The following is a 21,110-nucleotide window of genomic DNA, read 5'->3' as shown; positions in this document are numbered from 1 at the left end:
GTCTCTACTCTATATCCTCCTTGCCCATATAGAATGTAAGAGGGCAAGTTTAATCTAAACTTTAGTCATCAATGAATATGGTGACTTGCCCTACAATAGCTTAGGAAATATTTCAGTTGAATTGAATTGTAGGATTTACAAAGTAAGAAGTGTCAGGAAATAGAATCAATAAACAACTCCAAAAAATATCAGGGAACAGTAATCTAAGCAATGATAGTGAGAGAACCAGCAGAGGGACCCGAGTGCAAATGTCTTCATATTTGGGGCGTTCAAGATCTAGTGAGAAGAAAGTTTTCTGTCATTAGGTGGCATATAAAATAAATTCCCAGTATATATGAATTGTGTTAAAATGGAATTTGGTTTTTAAAACATTTTCATATGGAACTGAAGTTAGGTACTTGGACCCAGCCTTCCAGGTCAATGGACTGCTGAGTGTCTTTAGTCTGCACATGCAAAAACCTTGATCCCATGATGAATATTGTGTTTTCCATTATTTTCCATGGTTATTTTAAAGTGCGTTTCTACCCATTGACATGGGTTCTGGATATTTAGCCTTTAAAGGACCCTTTAAAAAAAGATTGTGAAAATGGGTAATACATTAATACATGCCTGGAAGCCACTTAAATTTTAATTGCAAAATGACATCTTCAAGGTTTTCCCAGAAATTTTACAGAGAAAATTGTCAGTGCATCCCAACTACTAAACTGTTTTTGTTATCGTAAAGAGGGTATTATCTCTCTCTTTTTTAAAAACTTCATCTTCAATTTCCATGTTTTGTAACTATTTCTACTTCTGCATTTCTTCTTGAATTCCTCAATGTAATTGTACTCTCTTACTTTCTCCCTTCCACACCCTACCTCTCTGGCCTCAAATCCAATTCCTTATTTGGAACTTCTGGCTTGAATTAGGCAAAGTCTAAAATAGAATTAAATGTGTAATTTCCTCTCATTCCTCCTGTGCTTCCTGTTGCCTTCTGCTCTGATTTCTACCAAGCACGTCAGTACTTAGATTTGGAAGGTCTCTCTCATGTAACTCTTTAGTCGCATGAGACATGAAGCCAGAATGCTTGACAGAAGAACTAAGGGCAAAAAATGTTGTTTTCATTTTGTTTTAAGGGTGTGGTTCTTTTATTGAAGTTCTAATTTAGCACTTTTACTTTTCTTTTGAAATTTATTTAATTCATTTTAAAGGCTGTCTTAGGAGATCTGTAGATCTTGGGTGATTAAGAGAGGGCAGATGGTCAAAATTAGCAGAGTTTAGAGGTTGTTTTATGAATATTCAGGCAGATCATCTCTTTTACCTTTGGGCAAGTCCACTGACCTCTCCAAGCCTTGGTTTCCTCTTCTATAATGTGTGGAGATAGGACTACATGCTCTCTGAGTTAGTAACTTAGTATTCTTTTCATTGGCCATTATAGAGGTAAATTCTTTATTCTTAGAATCTATTCCTAGAGCAGTTTCTCCCATAGGTCTTTGTGAAATTGCTAAACTAAAATGGAAATATCTTCTTTTTCCTATTTCTTTTCAAGATAGGATTTAATGTTCCCTCCCTTTTTTTGCATCCCAACTGACAGGCATACGCATGACCTCCGAATCCACCAGTTGCAAGTGAGAGTGAATGGCTGGGAACAAGTGAGCCCTGTGTCTGTGGACAAAGTGGGAACCTTTTTCCGATATGCTGCCCCTGACAAAAATTCATCATCTTCCACGGTGTGTGCTTATTGGGAATTGCTGATAAAATGGTTCTGGCTTGGGTGACATTTCTCCCATGCAATTATAAAAGTCCAGATAGCAAAAATGCAATGTTAGGCTCTCTTCTGTTAAGATTTGGTCATTACATTATATATTCTGTTAATTCTAAGAGGAAAGTATAGCATAAGGTCAGTTATCGGGAGTAATTCATTTTGTAAAACTTAAGTTATATATGGAAATAAACATTTTGTTCAGTACCTACTAAGGTAACAGACATTTTACAAATATGATTTCATTTGTATAGAAATATTCTTAGTGCCTAGCAATTCCAGAAACACTTAGGTACCATTGCAGGAGATAAAGTTCAGTTGTGGTAGCCCCACCCCCTCCTCCCCCCCTTTTTTTTTTTTTGCCATAGACATAAAGACCTTTTAAGTTCCATCAGAAGAAATCTTGTGTTTAACACTGAGAAGTTGGAGGATCATAGTTATGCCAATTGAAGGATGTTCTCATTGGAAAATTGAGATCAAAAATTGTCATCTAGTATAGGGCTTCTTAAAACTTTTTCATCTGCAACCCTTTTTTGCCTGAATAATTTTTACATGATTTCAAGTATATAAAAATATAAAACAAGTATAAAAACCAAACATTTACTGATAAAAAAATCATAATTTTGATCCCCACATTTAGTAGTGAGATTCTGTATAAGGTCACAAATCATAGTTTAAGAAGCTGAGATCTAGTAGATGGTCTTTCTCCCTTGGTGAGAGTTTTTAGATTCTATTGGCTGACTAGACATTTCCTGATTTGCCTTACATTTGATTTGCCTTACTTGTTTCTGTCATATTTTCTATTCTTCTGTTTCTTCTCTATATTACTTCTAGGCCTCCCTTCCCTATATTACTTTTAATTAGTGTGATTGCCTACTAATCTAGTTACCCATGATCTCTTAATTCTTATTAGAGATAGATGTAGGCATTTCCTTGCCTTCCTTCTCCTCTCCCTTACCCTCCTCAGCCATTTTAGATTCTCATTAGTCATCTTCATTCTTACCTTCATCCTCTTCCTTGTGCTGATCTGTGCTTTATAAGATTATTTATAGTATTGAAAGTTATAGGAAAATGCTGTTAGTAGCATCAATAATAAACATGCAGCAAAAGAGGAATCTTGAGAGATTTAGTAATTAAGACTACTACTGTCTCACTTGCCGTTCAGCTAGTTCTTAATTACTTTAAACTAATTTTTCACCAGTTTTCCACTGATGAATATGTAAGTGCTAACCAGCTGTAGTTGAGGCTACTTTGCTTAAGTTTCTATTCCTCATGTTATATGATGTAAATTTCCATCATTCTTTCCCCAGAACCTTAAAAATTCCTTGAAATTGAGTGCCTTTCAATTCATCTTTGGCAATGAAAGGAATATTTAAATTGAGCTTTGTTATTCCATTCCAACATACCTTGTATAATAAATGCCTTGCTTTTTGCATTAGTATAAATTGGAAATCAAGAGGTATGCCATATTCAATATTTTTAAGTGGACTGTCTTAATTTTTTTTTTAGATTTAATTAGTACTGTCAGCAGATAGTCTAATTTGTAATATTTTTTCCTTCTCCCTTTTTCCTCTCCTTTAATACTTTCTTTTAGATAGTAGATGTGTTATAAAAATAGGAACACTTTATTAAAATGAATGAAAGGAGCTTCAATTTAATGGGATATAGCAGTGAATCCTGAGGGCAAGAATTATATCATTCATCTATGTAGCTCCCAAAGTATCTGGCAAATGATAGATATTTAGTAAATGATGGTTGAATGGATAAGTGGGCCTTAACTTACAGATAACTGCTCCCCTAGTTTAGATAGGCTGTTAATTCAGGTGTTTCTTTAATGTATTTTCACAAAATATGGTATTAGAATTTGATGTCTTTGCATCATATGTGTTTTGTGCTGATTGTTTAACTTCTGGATTTTTTTTTTAGATTGGCAGTCCTAGCAGCAGAACAAATATAATACATCCTCAAGTCTATGTAAGTATAGCTTTTATTATTATGATTTCATATTTATTACTTATGCCCTAGGAATAGGAGCAAGCTATTTCAGATGAATGTATTCCTAGAACACATTCTAATGAATGTGATCACTAGAACATGCAGATTATTGCAAGTGGAATTGCATTTCACCCTTTTCTCTTAATGACAATATATTAATTTTATAAAGCATATTCTTTCTGTGAAACCTCACTAAAATAATCTTTCACTGACACTATGTCTGAGACTGAGTAGAGCAGAATAGGCTAAATATGGGGTGATTTCAAGGTCTTCTCTTCCAGAATTAAGATACAAAGAAGAGTGACAGACAGCAATATACATTCCATAGCTTTATGCCTTCCACAAGAACAAGTAAAATTGAAAAGTTGTAATCTTTTTTCCCAACTGGCTTTTTGAAGGATCATCACAGGTCAACTTTCAGATTTCTGCTTAAAATTGTCCTTGAAGGTATTAGGTTTTGAAATATGAACCAAAATCTGAGGCTTGTGGACATGAAGACAAAGTCAGAATTTAATTGATTGCTTTTAAGCAATGAATTTATCATAGCTTTACTGCATTGAATCAGTGGATGTCTTAGTTCTGGTTCTGGTGGTCATTAGACTAGAAATCTTGGCTCCCTGCAAACCCTCCAAAGGTATGTCACCCTTTATGTTAGTAGTTACTGAAAGCATGACTGGCATTTCAACCCCCTCTTCCCCCCAAAAAACCCAACAAGTATACAGGTCTTCATTTCATTGCTATATGAGGTTGGTTCAGATATTTTAGTAAAGAAGTTATCTGTCCCCAAACCCGAAATATAGTGTCATTTGTTCCTTTAATGAAAGAGCATTATCAGTGTGTTCTGGACAAATTTTAAGAATACTAAAGAAACTATTTCTCTTAAAAGCATTGTTGTTAGTCACTTATTCAGTTGTTTAGTCATATCTGATACTTTGTGACTTCTTGGACCATAGCATACTGTGCCCTTCTGTCCTACACTATCTCTCAAAAGGTGTTCAAGCTCATGTCCACTGCTTCCATTTCACTATCCATTTCCTCTTTTGTCATCTTCTTTTCCTTTTGCCTTCAGTCTTTCCCAATATCAGTTTCCAGTGAGTTCAATCTCATTATGTAGCCAATGTATTTATCATCCTTATTTGTCTTTCCAATGAAGAGTTTGAATTAATTTCTTCAGATATCCTTGCTGTCCAAGGAACTTGCAAAAATCTTTTCTAGCACCAGAGTTTGAAAGCATCAGTTCTGTAACTCTCAGTTTTCCTTATGGTACAGCTCTTAAAGCTACACATTACAGCTCTGACTTTGCTTTGACTATATGGACCTTTGTTAGCAAAATAATGATTCTACTTTTTGGTAGGCTACCCAGATTTGCCATACTTTTCCTTCCAAGAAGTTTTATATTGTGGCTACAGTTCAGGAATAGAAAATTTGACATTGCTTCCATTTACTTTCCCTATATTTGCCAGGAAGTGTTGGAACCAGTTATCATAATCTTGGTTTATTTGATGTTAAGCCTCAAGCTAGCTTTAACAATCTCCTTGTTTATCCTTATCAAGAAGCTTCTTAATTTTTCACTTTTTGCCATCACACTTTATCTGTATATCTGAGATTGTTGATATTCTTCTTGACAAACTTAATTCTGGCTTTAGATTCATCTAGTTTGACATATAGCATGTTGTACTCTGCGTATACATTTTAAAAAATTAGGAGACAATATACAACTTTGTTGTACTCCTTTTCCAATGTAAATTGTTCTGTGTTCAGTTCTGACTGTATGAAAGTTCTTCAGGAGACAAATAAAATAGTTCTGTTTCTCCTCTCTCTTTTAGGACTTGCCACATTTTGTTGTGATCTATGTAGTTAGAGGTATTAGTGTAGTCAATGAAGCAAAAGTAGATGTTTTTCAATTGTTTGGACATATATACATATATTGTATTTAATTTATACTTTAACATATTTAACATGTATTGGTCAACCTGCCATCTGGGGGAGGGGGGTGAAAGGAGGGGAAAAATTAGAACAAAAGGTTTGGCAATTGTGAATGTTGTAAAATTACCCATACATATATCTGGTAAATAAAAGCTATTAAAAAAAAAAAAGTAGATGATTTTCTGGAACCTCTCTTACTGTCACCATAATAATGCAAATGTTGGCAGTTTGTTTTTTGGTTCCTCTAACTTTTTACAAACTAGTGTCCTCTTCTGGTAATTCCCAGGTCACATATTGCTGAAGCCTAGCTTGCAGAATCTTAAGCATAAACTTATTTGCATATGAAATGAATGCAGTTGTTTGGTAATTTGAACATCCCTTCTTTAGGATTAAAAAGAAAACTAATCTTTTTCAATTTCATTGCAACTGTTGAGTTTTTCAAAATTGCTGACATATTGAGTGTAGTACTTTATTAGCATTATCTTTTAGGATTTTAAGTAGCTCAGCTGGAATTCTGTTATCCCACTAGCCTAATTATTAGCAGCACTTCTGCTAACTCTACATCTGACTCTAGATCACTAACCATATTTTCATGGTTATTGGTGATGTTAAAATCTTTCTTATATAGTTCTTCAGAAGATAAAATGACCATTTTTGCCAATGTGTGATTTTTTTTTAATTGACATATCATGTTTTTTATCCATTAGATACACCTTAACAATTTAAAATTATGCATCACCCCCCAACACTGTCCCTAAAAAAAGATTAAATAACATTATTCAAAAGAACAATTATGATTAATAGTATTTGCAACCTTATGCTATTATAATTTAGTATTTATTGTTAGTAGTCAACAATCTTATACTTTACTAGTTGGCTATTAGAGACAAGAAGGATATGTGCTTTAGCTTTAATAAGTTTTCTTTAAATTACTACAACTTTGTTGTATTTAATCTAGTGTGGTTGCCATTTAAAGGTATCTTCCTTTATGTAGATGAAAGTGTGAAATAAAGCACTGTGGCATAGCTAATAGCAAGACCTAGATGCAAATTACTTAACTTCTTGGTATTCGAGAAAATAAAATGGTGCAGTGAGAGGAAGTAGTGGAGCCCAATTCACCACTAAAATTCCTCACAAAAATCTGGGAAACGTTCCAGACAGAATTCTGATCAAGAAAAGTCACAGTGAGTCATTTTTCTATCCCAGTAGGGCATAGGGAGAAAAAGAAAAGTTCAAGGCTACTGCTGTATAGGGTGCATGTGGTACTAACTGTTGCTGAAGAGCTAAAAGGGGACTGAGATGTCATTAGGGCAGGAAGGACCAGAGTAGAAAGAGGTCCCTGAGAATCTCTGAATTAACATTAGGTGCAGAGACAGGTATTGTTTAGCAATTTTTTTGTTCACTAGCCAGTTCTAGATCAAAGATCCAGGGTAGAGAGAAATGGTCCTTGACAATCACGTATCCTAATGTTGATCAAAGAATATTTCTGGAAGTAAAATAAAGCTGTATGGCTCTGACCCCAGGAATAACACAAGGATCTATTTCTAGCCCTCTAGTCCAGTGTGAAAACCTGCAGTGGAATAACCAGGGCAGGAGTCTTAGACCAAATGAAGGGCAGCAGTTCAGGGACTTTGAACCTCCAAAGCTTCCCAGTGGGCTAATAGTAACTGAGTCTAAAAATGAAACCTTCATCCAGGGACAAGACTATAGACACAAACTTGATTCAGGAACTTGCAGAGCTCAGACCAGAAAGACAATAAACAGAGCTCACCCTGAATGAATCTACTTTAGGATCATTGAAGACTTTCAAGTCTCAAGCCTGAGCTGTGAAAGCAGTGAAAGGATTTAGTAGCACAGAAGTTCAGATCATTCCTCCTTTCCCCTCTACCCCTTCGCCCCTGAAGTGTCCAGAGCCCAATGTTAATATAAAGTCTAAAGTCAAGAAGTAAGCTGGAAGAATGAGCAAACTAAAAAAGAATTCCAGCATAAAGAGCTATTATGTGACAGGGAAGCTCAACTCCTTAAAACCAAAAAAAAAAAAAAAAAAAGACTCAAAAATATCTATAAGCAGAGCCTTGAAATATCCAGATCTCATAGAACCCAAAGGCAACAGAGAAATGGGAAAATCCACTAGTTATTTGCTAAAATAAACATCCAGATGAAAACTCTTAAGAATGTTATATCCCAAACCTAGAGTCACTTTCCTATGCCACAATCCCAAACCTTTGTGCCCCTTAGTCAAGGAAAAAGTACTGTAAGCAGCTAGAAAGAAAGAGAGGAAGGAGCATACAAAAGTGAGCAGTCAGCATTAAAAATGAGCAAAGAGCTTCAACATGATCTTCTAGAAGGCAAAGAATCTAGATTACAACCAATAATAACCTATGCAACAGAACAGTATAATTCTATGGGAGAGATATATGCTTTTTATAGAATAGAAGAAGACTTCCAGGTATTTCTGGTGAAATGATTAGAGCTGAGTAGAAAATTAGATATGCAAACACAGGAGTCAGAAAAACATAATAAAAAATAAACATGAGCTAACAATAAGGGTATGCACACACACACACACACACACACACACACACACACACACACACACACACTTCTTGCATGCATGCATTATAAGTGTGTGTATATAGCCTTCCAGGCTTTTTTTTTTTTTATACCATCAAAGGTCCCAAGATTCATTCTGTTATATTTTTATTTATTTCAGAAGAAGAATAGGGAAGAATAGCACACTGAGAGAGGAGGGAGAAAAAGGGAAATTATCTCACATAAATGTAATGTGTGAAGAGTAGTTTATTCCTTGGGATCAGTGTGGGTTGGAGAGGAAGAAGCAAGTGCCAGACACTTGAATCTATCTCATTCTCATCTGAACTGATCAAAGGAGAGGAAAATACACATATACATAATTGGGTGCAGAAATACATCTTAGCTAGCAAGGAAACAGGAGGGAAAGAGATTAAAAGAAATGGAAGAAATAAGAGAGAATAGATTAAGAGAAGCATTAGGCAGAAGCAAAATGAACCCATAAAGAGTAGTAGGGGATGTGGGAAAGGAAAAATTAAGTGAATAGATTGGAGAGAAATAGCAGACATAACTGTGAATGTGAATGGGATGAAGCAACTTATAAAACAGAAGTAGATCACATAAAGGATTAGAAATTAAGAATCTGGCAGCATGTCATTTATAAGAAACATGCTTGAAACCACAGTTAAAATAAGAGGAGGAGCAGAATCTATTATATTTCAGATGAAATAAGAAAGACAGGAGTAGCAATCATTTCAGACAAAGCACTGGCAAAGATAGATCTAATTAAAAGTGTTAAACAGAGAAACTACATTTTACAAAAAGGTACCAGAGTCAGTTCAGTACTGAACAGATATTTTCCAAATAGCATCTAAATTCTTACAAAGAAAAGTTGAGTGAGTTACAGGAAAAAATAGACAATAAAACAATAATAGAGGGGAAATTTAAGTTGTTTCTCTCAGATGTAGATAAATCTAACTAAAAAATAAACAAGAAAGAAGTTAAGGACATGAATGGAAATAGGAAAGTTAGATATGATTAACCTCTTGAGATTATTCATTGTAAACAGAAAAGAGTATACCTATTTCACAGCTATGCATAATATCTTCACAAAAACTGCCCATCTATCAGGGCATAAAAACTTTAGAAAGTGCCAAAAAGCAACAATATTAAATGTATCTTTTACTAGTTATAATGCAATAAAATTACACTAAATAGAAGAAATAAAGATTTGAAATAAAGATTAAAAATTATTTGGAAGTTAAATAACTTAATCCTAAAGAAAAAGTGGGTTAAAGAATAAATCATGTAAACAATCAATTTTATTGCAAATATTGACAACAATGATACCAAATACCATATTTTGAGGCATGCAACTAAAGCAGTATACAGAGGAAATTTTCTATTTCTTAAGGCTTTCATTAGTAAAAGACAAAGAACAGATCAATGAATTGTACATGCAACTTAAAAAAACAACAGCTAGAAAATCAACAAATAAAAAAATTAAAAATTAAAAAAGCCCAAACTCCAAAATAGATAGATTGAAAATCAAGGAGAGACAGATAGAATTGAAAGTTAAAACATTGAATACATTGATACATTGAATTAATAAATAAAAAAATAAAAAATAAATAAAAACATTTCATACTGCAAAGCCATAATTACCTAAATGATTTGTTGCTAATTACATAATAGAGAAGTTGATCAGAAAAAGAGTTTTAAGTACACAACATACAAAAGCAAATGAATACAATAATCTAGTGTTTGATAAACCCAAAGAAGCCTAGTCTTATGACGAGAGCTAACTGGAAAATAGACCAATATCTCACATTGTATATGAAGATAAACTCTAAATAGGTTCATTATTTAGCATAAGCAAATTAGAGGAACATGGACGTAATTAGCTGTTAAGTCTATAACCAAAAGGTAGAGAGATAAGATGTGTAATTTTGATTATAGGAAGTAAAGAAAGTTTTTTCATAAATAAAACCAATGAAGCTGAAATTTTAAGAGATGTAGTAAATTGGGGAGAAATGTTTGCAGCATATTTCTGCTAAAGATTTCATTTTTAAGATATATAATATAGGCAAATAGTTCAACCATATAAGAATAGGAGCCATTCTCCAACTGATAAATAGAGAATATGAATAATTTTCAGAGGAAGGAAGCCAAATTATCAGTAGTTTTATGAAAAAATATAGTTAGAGAAATACAAATTAAAAACAACTCTAACTATTGGCTAAGTTCTAGAAAACCAATCTAGAAAGCAACTGGAACTATACTCTGAGAGTTATTAAATTATGCATATCTTTTAGCCCAGTGATGCCAGTACTAAGTGGTCCCTCAAAGAGATTAAGCAAAGAGGAAAAAGGCCTGTATATGCAAAAAATGTTTACATCAGTTCTTTTTATGGTAGCAAAGAATTAAAAATTGAGGAGATGTCCATTGGTTGGGAAATAGTTGAACAAAATACAGTATATGAATGTAATGGAATATTGTTGTTCTGTAGGAAATAATGAGCAGGCTGATTTCAGAAAAGCCTGGAAAGACTTACATTAACTAATGTTAAGTGAAATGAGTAATACCAAGAGAACATTGCACACAGTAACAAAAAGATTATATGATTATCAACTGTGATGGATTTAATTCTTTTCAGCAATACAAATGATCCAAGACAATTCTAGTAGATTTGATATAGAAAATGCCACCCCCTTCCAGAAAGAGAATATGGAGACTGAATGCAGATTGAAACATACGCTTTTTTTTTTGTTTGTTTGTTTGCTTGCCTTTTTTTTTTTCTTGTGGTTTTTCCTTTTTGTCTTGATTTTTTTTTCACAACATGATTAATATGTAAATATATAAAATAATTGTATACGTATAACATATCAGATTGCTTGCTGTCCTGGAAGGGAAAGTAAAGGAGGGAGAAAGAAAAAAACTTTGGAACTTAAAAATCTTATAAAAATTAATGTCGAAAGCTATCTTTACATGTAATTTGAAAGTCCTATTGAAATTAAAAAGAAATGAAACTGGGAAACTATGAACTGGTGGGAACTGAAGTGAACAGAACTAGAACAATTTATGTTGTAACAATAATACTATAAAGATAATCACCTTTTAAAGACATAGAAATTCTGACACTACAGTGACCAAGCACAAGTCTAAAAGACTCATGATGAAGCATGCCATCCTCTTTCAGAAAGAAAGCTGATGGACAAAGAACACAGAACTGAAGCATACTTTTCATGTTTTTGAGATGATAGCATGACTAATGTGGGAGATTTTAAGTGAGAGATGATTACCGATTTTCATTGGTGCACAGTTTCTATCTCCTACATTGATGAAATCAGAGACCTGAATGAAAAACAAAGAAACTATCATGTATCTTGTTCTTTTCATTCAGCTATCTTCACTTTGTTTTTTTAATGGTAGTTGTTTCTATATATCTTCAACTTTTTTGTTTCTTATAGCATAGTGATATTCCATTCTGTACATTATAATTTGGTCATTTGATCTACAATTGTTGAACACAGTTTCTTTCTAATTTTTTTGTTTTTATGCTGTTGTTCTTTTTGTATTAGTAAAAATCTGGAAGCAAGTAGATGCTTATCAATTGTAGAATGGGTAAGCAAATTGTGGTACAGGCAAATTCCAACAGCTGGTGGTACAGTGGATGGAGTTTCAGGCCTGAAGTCAGATAGACTGAGCTCAAATTTGATCTCATTCATTTACTAGCTGTATGACTCTGTGCAAGTCATTTAACCTCTGTTTATCTGAGTTTCCTTGACTGTAAAATGAGATAATAACAGCACCTCACCTGGTTGTGAGGATCAAATGAGATAACTGAGAAAGTGCTGAACACAATTTCTGGCACATAGTAGGTGCTATATAAATGTTGATTTCCTTCCTCCTCCCTTTCTTTCTTATATGAAGTATATATCATCAGTAAAGTAGCATTTTGAAGTATAAATCCATTACTTATACATTTGTGTTCAAAAAGTAGCAACATTTTTGTATCATTATTTCTAGAATTCCGAATTGTTTTTCAAAATGGTTGGCCCTCATTCTGGAGAGCAATTTGGAACTATGTTCAAAGGGCTATAAAACTGCATATTCAGTGTCACTATTGGATCTGTATCTTAAAGAGATCATAAAAAAGGGGAAAGGACTCACATGTGCAAAAATTTGTAGCAGCCCTTTTTGTAGTGGCAAGAACTGGAAATTGAAATGTAGGAATATGGAACACAAGGTTTTGCAAGGGTGAATGTTGAGAATTATTTTTGCATTTATTTTGAAAACTAAAAAGCTATTATTATTTACAAAGTGATTGGACCAATCTAATTCAACAAGCATTTATTAAGTGCCAGGTTTTGTGCCAAGTCCTGGAGAAACAAAGTCAAAATAAAAAATCTCTGCCCTTAAGGTGCTTGTATTCTGCCAACTTTCAATTAGCCATGAATGTAGGTTCCCTCCTTTTTTAAAAAATAGTTTTTCCAATATTGATTTTTTCTGTTATTTTCCATCTTTGTGAATTTGAAAATATCACTGGTAACTTCAAAATTCCTTGTGATCTGATTATTAATAGCTACATTTTTCTGATAGTTTTTGTTTATTTTTTTGGAAACTCTTTGCCTACATATCTAATTGGGAGTGGCTCTTTTTTTAGTATGTTTTTATCAATTCCCTACAGATATTGACTGTTAATACAAAGATTATTTTCCTAGTTTTGATTCTTTTATCTGTGCTGATTGTCTTAATTCTCCTAATTAAATCTATTGAGTTTTAATCTTGTATAATTTTTTGCTATCTTGTTGCTAAATTCCAACACGTGTCTTCATTCTTTAGAAGTTAGACAGTAAAAGTAATCTATTGATTATAGCCCCATAAGAACTCTATAGTACACTCCATATTATTTATATGCCTGTTTGGAAATTGAAAGAAATAAATTTATTAGAAAGTATAGCTGATGTAAAAAAACAAATTATATCAAAAAGCATTTTTTAAAAAGTAGTACTGCTTTGAATAGTTTTGTACAGATAGTTTTACCCCCTTATTATTAAACTCTTGAGGTATAATCTGCTATTGCTATGTCTCTTACCCTTAAAGGTATGAATATTTTTGTATTGTTTCATGCCGAGTTCTATAATTTTTTCCAAAATTATTGGACCAATTCAACCCAATGAGCATTTTTAAGTATCTACTACATGGAAGCATTACATTAGGCACTAAGGATTCTAAAACAAAACAAAAAAACAGGCCTTGCCCTTTTGCAAAAAGAAAAATGATTTTTTAAAATCTCAAGAAAGAATTATTATATTGAAGACTGGCAGGAAAAAAAGCCTCTATGGATTTTCTACTACAATACTGACCCAATGTAGTAAAATTTTGCCACTCCTATTCTACATACTTTTCCCCTGCTGTCAAAGAAGTATAAACTCTATTGTAGTATTATTCTAATTAGTCCATAACAGTCCTATACAGAACTCTGTTTTATTGTAAAAGTGACCTTGGGTTCTTGAAAACTATATCCCCATTTGGAGGGCAAGCTCTGGCAGGTTCTATCATGTGGGAAAAGCTTTGAATATAATCCCAATAAGAGATAATTGTCTTTTTTTTTTTCATGAGAACTAGTGTGAACTAGACACTTTGAGACAATTTTTTTGGCCATAAGCAATTGTCAATAAAATAAAAAACTTAAAAAATATGACACTTAGTTTTGTGAGGTACCCTACCTCTTCTGTAGTGATGGAGGCAAAAAAAGTGAGAGAGGATGCTAAGAATTACATGATTTTCAGACTCTTTGGAGATATTAACTTATTGTTAGTATTCTAAATGTAAAATTTTTCTCCATTGGCTAGTGAGTAGACATATTATAGGAGAAACTAAATTGTATCAATTGTGACCTCCCAGTAAACAAAATCAGAAGACGGAAAATGGAAGGATAACTTATAGGTTCTCTTTAGAGAGACAAAACAAAAACAGTGGTGGAGCTGATTTTATCATAATCCAAAAATGGATATTATTTCATGGAAACTTGAATGTTTAATTTTGCAGTGCTCATGATTACTCCTTATAGACAGACTGATATGAAAAAAAGTTTTGGCTTGTACATCAATATCTGTTTGTAGAGGATAAAGAGAGAAATTTGATTGAAAAATTTGATAAGATTTCCAAATTTAAGCAGTGTACACTTTTATACTTGATATAAAGATGAGAATTGGTGAAAACAGCAAAAAATATATTGGAAAATATGATTTAAGAGCAAGGAGTAAGAAAGGCCAAAGAGTTGTAAACGTATAACTACATCATAATTCTTTGAGAAAAGAATTAAAGGATGCTGAAAATAGTGATCAATCAATAAACATTTAGTTATAGGTTCTTGCCTACTATGTGCCAGATAGTATGCTAAGTGCTGGGGATATCAAGAGGCAAAAGGCAATTCTAGCCCTCACAGAATTTACAATATAATGGGCTTAGATATAATCTCTATGTAGGAGATACTCAGATTAAGATAATGAGCCATAATCTTTCTTCTGACTTTCAGTCCAAAATCACCAAGGTTATATTAGACATTTTGATTTGAATTTGTTCCAAAGGAATTTCAAACTTACCATGTTCAAAATAGGACTCATCTTTCTCTCCAAATTTTATTTCTCTCTGATAGGCCACCATCCTTTTGGTCCCCTTGGTTCACAATCTAAGTACTATTGTTGACTCTTCATTTTTACTTAGTCCACATATCTAGTCATTTTCCAAATATTGTTATTTCTACCTCCACAGCATCTCTGAATCTGTTTCCCATTCTTGTGTCAGACAGCCACCATTCTAATTAGGATGAAATCCATGACTTCTTTTGTATAATTTCCTATGCCAGGAGTATCGCCTTCCTTTGGCTACTTATTGAAATCCTGCTTATTTTTCTAGAGCTATCTTAAGTACCACCACCTACTTGCTAACTGTAGCTTATATAGTCAGAAGAAATCTCTTTTTTTCCTTAAATTCTCAAAAAAATTTTTCTGGATGTCTTTGATGTCTTTATAATGCCAAACTTGGCATTATTTTTATGAACAAAGGATCAGAAATTTCAAGCTTGAAAGAGACCTTAGAGGTCTAGTCCAATGTCTTCCTTTTCCAAATGAAGTCAGCAAAATCCAGAGAAGTTAAGTGATAGGGCATTTATTAAGTGCTTTTTGTGTACCAGGCACTATCCAAAGTGCTGGGAATATACATAAAGCAAGCATGATGGTCCTTGCCCTGAAGGAGCTTACATTCTAATTAGGGAGAAGACTCATAAAAGGAGAACTGTGAAGAAAGAATGGTGTGACAATGAGATGTTAGGATAACTGGGAAGTGTTATGGATACCAAGTTCAGGACAAGATGATTTGAAAACTCACATCAGCATCCAGCTTTCCTGGGTCACTGTGTGGTGTTTCACTGAGGAGGAACATAAGGATGAGAGCACAGAAATAATAGCTGAATTAGCCTTTAGACCAGGTCCTCTGATAGCCTATCTTGTGTTTCCTTTAAGATTCTCTTTGAGAACTGGAACTTTGCCTTATTCATTTGATCACATTCTGTGTTTAACAGGAGGCTCTACAAGTAGGAAACATGCAACAAACATTTATTTATTTAATAATAATAGCTTTTTTAAATTTCAAACTACATGCAAAGATAGTTTTCAATATTCACTCTTACAAAACCTTGTGTTCCAAATTCCCCTCTCCCACTTAGACAGTAAGGGATCCAATATAGAGTAAACATGTGCAATTCTTCTAAAAATATTTCCACAACTATCATGCTACAGAAAAAAAATCAGGCCAAAAAGGGGGGAAAAAATGAGAAAGAAAACAAAATTAAAGCAAACAACTACAGAAGGTAAAAATACTATGTTGTGATCTACATTCAGTCCCCACAGTCCTCTCTCTGGATGCAGATGGCACTCTCCATCATAAGTCTATTGGAATTGATCTGAATTACCTCATTGTTGAAAAGAGCCATGTCCATCACAACAACATACATTTATTGAAGAAATAAATTGAATTTATTTAACAAATCCTTTTTGAAAACCATGTAAATTCTGGCTGTAGAAGATTAAAGGCATTTGAAATGAAGAAAACTTCTAGCTTATTCTCTGTTTCTAATAAGTAGAAGCCTAGAATTTTAGAAAATTGCTGCTTTAATTTCACAGCCTCGTGGTATGTCTTGGAAACAAGAGGCATGGGTCTAAAAATTGACTTTATTTTGTGTCATCTTTGTAGACTGTTTTAAGGAAAAACAGCATTGAGATGTATTTTTTTATTAATTGTCTTTATATCTAAAATTCCAATGGGCCCCAAATTCAAATGGCTTAAAGAGTAACTTATTATTTCATTAGTAAAAGGAAAAGGAATAATAAAACATCTTTCAAATTTTGCTGAACCTTTGATTTATCCATTTTAGATAATATCCTTGTATTCTGTGCATATCTTCATACTCATGTTACTATTCTTTCTCTGTTTATAACCAATCCTATAGTTCTCTTCACTCCCGCCAGTCCGAGTGGTTTTTGCTGTGACCATGGAAGGCAGTGCTCGAAAGGTTATCACCGTCCGCTCGGCTCTGATTGTAAAGAACAGACTGGAGACACCAATGGAGCTAAGGCTTGACAGCCCCTCTGCTCCTGACAGTAAGTTCTGGCTCTTCCCTCTCTCTCAGGAAGAAGGGTCTATCTTCTTAAGCAGCCTGAACTTTTGAATGTCTTTGAGTTAGAAATCCATGTCCTTGATTGCCAGTATTTCTTTTCTGTTGCAGAACCTGTCGTGCTCCCAGCTATCATGCCAGGGGATTCATTTGCAGTTCCTTTACACCTTACCTCTTGGCGGTTACAGGCTCGGCCCAAAGGGATGGGAGTATTTTTTTGTAAGACTCCAATCCACTGGACTACTGTGGTGAAGACCACAGAAGTTAGTAGCAGTAAAAGAGAGTGCCACTCAATGGATACAGAAAAAAGCAGATTTTTCAGGTATGGAAAGTCCTATGAAGGAGTTCATTTCTTCCTACTTCAGGATAAAAGCATGAGGAAGGCTGCATTGGCCACCTTCAAGCATTAAAGGAAAAAGAATACTTTCTCCTTATTTGAGAATCTTTAATGGAAGAAGTAATTCATCTATATGTAAGTATTGAGAATCTTATAGATGTAAGATAACTTGAAGTTTATTAGATCATCTTGTGTTGGTAAGCTTGAAATATAATAAAAGTTAGACAAGATATCCTATTTAATACGTGCAGGAAACGACCCTCCTTTACTAGTTATGTCAGAGTGGTTAACCAGGGACTAGAAAATGAATTCACATCATGTCATCTCCTCAGTTGGGAGCTTTTGATAGCATTGTCTAGACCTTTTGGGCCTCAATTATTCTTGTTTGAAAACCAGAGATTTTTTATTGGAGAGATTTTACTACATTTTATGATTATAAAGTACGTTAGTATATACTGTTTCATTTGTCATGAATAGTACCAGACTATTTCAGACTAAGACTATGCTTATTTTAAAGTCAGCTCTTATCAGTTTGGTCACTTTGATGCAAAGATAGACATTCAAGTCAAGTCAACAAGGATTTATGAAGTATTTTCTATGTGCCAGGCTGAGCCTCAGGGATGCAGATGCAAGCCAAAAGAGATAGTCCCTACCTCAGTGAGACTGGAATATTCCTTTCTAGGAGAGGAAGACAGCACATAAAAGGGACCTGCAAAGGGATGGAAGGAAGGGACCCACTGAAGACACAAGGATGCCTGGAGAGTGAAGGATAGCTGGGCTGGGCCCTTCCTCAAAATGAGGTTCTGGGAGAATCTCATCAATGAGAGATGTGAGGAGAGAGGAAATGAAGGGATAGAAGAAGGCACCTGAGCCATGGTGGTGTCATTAAGAGAAGGACAGACATCTTATCTGGGCCCTTCATCTTAATGCTGGAAGAAATTCTTCCAGTAGAAGAGGATTCTGAGATGGGGGAGAGGGAGGAGCGAAATTAACTGAGGTATTGTTGAGAAATGAATTCATTTTGATTAAAGAAAAACTTCAGATTTATAATTTCTAATTCAGTGCATCAAAAAACATTGTTATTACATTTTTAGTTTAATTATTCAATCTGAATTTTTTAGCCTGCAAATTAAATGGCAAGATTATAGAAACTTGTATATAGAAACCCTCAGACAGTTTATGCAGAGGTGGGAGAATTAAATATATTCTACAGTAGGAAAGTAGTAGACAGTTTTATTGCCCTTGTGATTTTAAGAGCGCTTATATGCTGCATCTTGGGAACTATAGAATGCCCTATATAGCTAGAGTAGGAGACTTTATCCAGTAACAAAAAATAGTAGGCACAGTACTTAATTGCTCTACTCATTTGAACATCAGTAATAATTATACCTTTTGGGTTAATATAATACAAAGCCATACATAAATCTTGAAGTCAGTAATGCTGAAGGATTATTGGAGCTTCTGTGAAGATATTAAAATATACTCCAACGTATTTATATGAAGGATTTGAAAGAAAATACTTAATGTCATTTTGGACAAGAGAAACCAGATAGTTTGGATATAAAGGAGGGGATAACAGGCAATTGGACTCAGAATTAGCCCTCTCCCCTAAATGGTTTCTTTTACATTAGGTTATTGGTTTTTCTGACTTAGTGTTGTCAGACTATCAATGACTAAAATATTTAGACACAAGAACTGCAAATGTTTTACTGGACTGTTGAACTAATTGTAATGTTATACCTCTTCATGAATGTAAGAGATCAAGTACTGCTTTTCTATTCAGTCTGTTGATTTTCACAACATTCTTTCTTTCTTCATAGGTTTTGTGTGGCTATAAAGAAAGAGAATTATCCAGATTACATACCCTCAAAAATATTTTCTGACAGTGCTAAACAGATTTTCAGACAGCCTGGGCACACCATTTATCTCTTGCCAACTGTGGTAATCTGTAACTTGCTACCTTGTGAACTCGACTTTTATGTTAAAGGGATGCCAATTAATGGGACGCTGAAACCTGGCAAAGAGGCTGCCCTGCATACAGCAGACACATCTCAGAACATTGAGTTGGGTAAGGTCTTAAAGTAATCCCATTCTCTATTCATGTCCAGAAGAAGCACAGAATGTTTTCTGGCAGCTATGAAAATATTTCTAAATAGATCTAGTACAAAAATATAGGACCCACACTAGAGCTCTTTTTAGGGGACATCATGTAGTACAGTGTTTAAACTTCACAAAAGTTAGCTTAGAACACTAGACAAAATTGATTTCTGGCATTGTCTAATCATTGTTATTTGACCTTGGCAGGATACATAATCCTTGTGAACTGCATTTTTTTTTTTTCCTGACCTATAAAATAGAGGATAGAGTAAGGTGAGTGGGTAGAGATAATATCTGCCCCTCCCTATCTCACAGGAAAGGATTATTTATGACATCATGTAGGTCAAGTGATCCTTGGAATAAAGGAATAATGAATATAAGATGAATTATCATCATTTCGAAAGTTTATTTCAGTAACGCTCAAAGCAGATAGATATTTCTGTGTTCTAGAGAAGATGTATATTTGTTACCTGAAAAACTTAATCAGTTTGTTATCAAATAATCTTTTAAATATGACCTTGATGTCTCAGTAACTATACAGACTACAGGATTTGATTTAAAATATAAAAATAGCATATTGCTCCATTCTCATCTTTTCATTTAAATAGATTTCTGCATAATAATGACTTACATTTGTATAGCACTTTATAAATTTCAGAGTTTTGACATGTATTTTCATTTGATCCTCAGTAGTAACCTTGTGAAATAAGTGGAACATGAATCACCTTCATCGTTTTTTAGTTTAGAAAACTTGGCCACAGTTATAGCTCTAAGTATGAGAAGTCTTTTGATTCTTATTCATTAAACAAAATAAAACAAAGCAAAACAATTGAATCCTTACAGATCTAGCAACTGTCATAAAAAAGTTCATTTAGTAATTTGGATGGGATGTAGATGGACCTGCCCTCAGATTCTATATATTTGATACTTTTAGGAAGTTTATAATAGTTCTTAATTAGGACTTAATAAAGTCATATTTATTTATATAGATTCATGTGTTCATAGATATGGGTATGAATGTGTCATGTGTGTACACATGTATATTTATGTTTATATATACACACATGGTTATATGTGTGTGATATATGAAAACTTGATTACATTGGAAAAAGAAGGTGCCTAGCAAAGAAAATAATGTCTGAAAGAAATAACTAATTGTATATTAATGTAGAACCTGACTCATAGTGTTTCATTTTTAAATGCAGAAAGTACGTGGTTGCTTTCTTGATCCCTTGACTCTTCATTAACATGCACTTTGCCCTTTTGAATATTAATTCCTAATTATTTTTCTGGTCTCTCTTGCTCACTCCAGTTAGAGTGTTGTTCTTGATCACTTTAAAGATATTTTGGCCATAATGTATTTTCTCTTGTATGTTTCTAATTATTATTAATCTGAAAAATAATTTTAGAGGAAACCAAATTAGTGTTTTCAAAATGTATTTTTGAAAGACTAAAGTGAACTCTTAGAAAATTAGTGCTTTGTATGTACATATTCTAGGGGTATCTTTGGAGAATTTCCCACTATGTAAAGAGCTCCTAATTCCTCCCGGGACCCAAAACTACATGGTACGAATGCGACTATATGATATCAACCGGCGGCAGTTAAATCTTACTATCCGGATTGTGTGTCGAGCTGAAGGGTCCTTGAAAATCTTTATTTCTGCTCCATATTGGCTGATCAACAAAACAGGTATGTTGAGAATCAGCCCACTAGCCCTTCATATCTACCTTAGGCCAGGGCCAATGCAAACTGATTTGTGAAATTCAGTTCCTCATGAGCCTCAGCTTCCTCTCTAATTAGGCTT

General features: G+C 33.8%; 1 protein-coding gene across 4 annotated transcripts in view; it reads left to right on the top strand.

Annotated features, from left to right (window-relative positions):
• The window catches only part of VPS13D (vacuolar protein sorting 13 homolog D), a 324,514-nt gene that overhangs the window by 119,178 nt on the left and 184,226 nt on the right, over positions 1–21,110 (top strand). For all 4 annotated transcript variants that reach the window (XM_074306229.1, XM_074306230.1, XM_074306228.1 and 1 more), the window contains 6 exons: positions 1,574–1,709; positions 3,668–3,715; positions 16,707–16,857; positions 16,983–17,193; positions 19,029–19,276; positions 20,804–20,995. In XM_074306229.1, the coding sequence (XP_074162330.1) occupies positions 1,574–1,709; positions 3,668–3,715; positions 16,707–16,857; positions 16,983–17,193; positions 19,029–19,276; positions 20,804–20,995 (986 nt within the window). The remainder of the gene's footprint in view (positions 1–1,573; positions 1,710–3,667; positions 3,716–16,706; positions 16,858–16,982; positions 17,194–19,028; positions 19,277–20,803; positions 20,996–21,110) is intronic.

This window comes from Sminthopsis crassicaudata, chromosome 3 (assembly GCF_048593235.1).
Source record: "Sminthopsis crassicaudata isolate SCR6 chromosome 3, ASM4859323v1, whole genome shotgun sequence".
NCBI lineage: Eukaryota > Metazoa > Chordata > Mammalia > Dasyuromorphia > Dasyuridae > Sminthopsis > Sminthopsis crassicaudata.
This window is presented reverse-complemented; position numbering and strand designations above follow the sequence as displayed.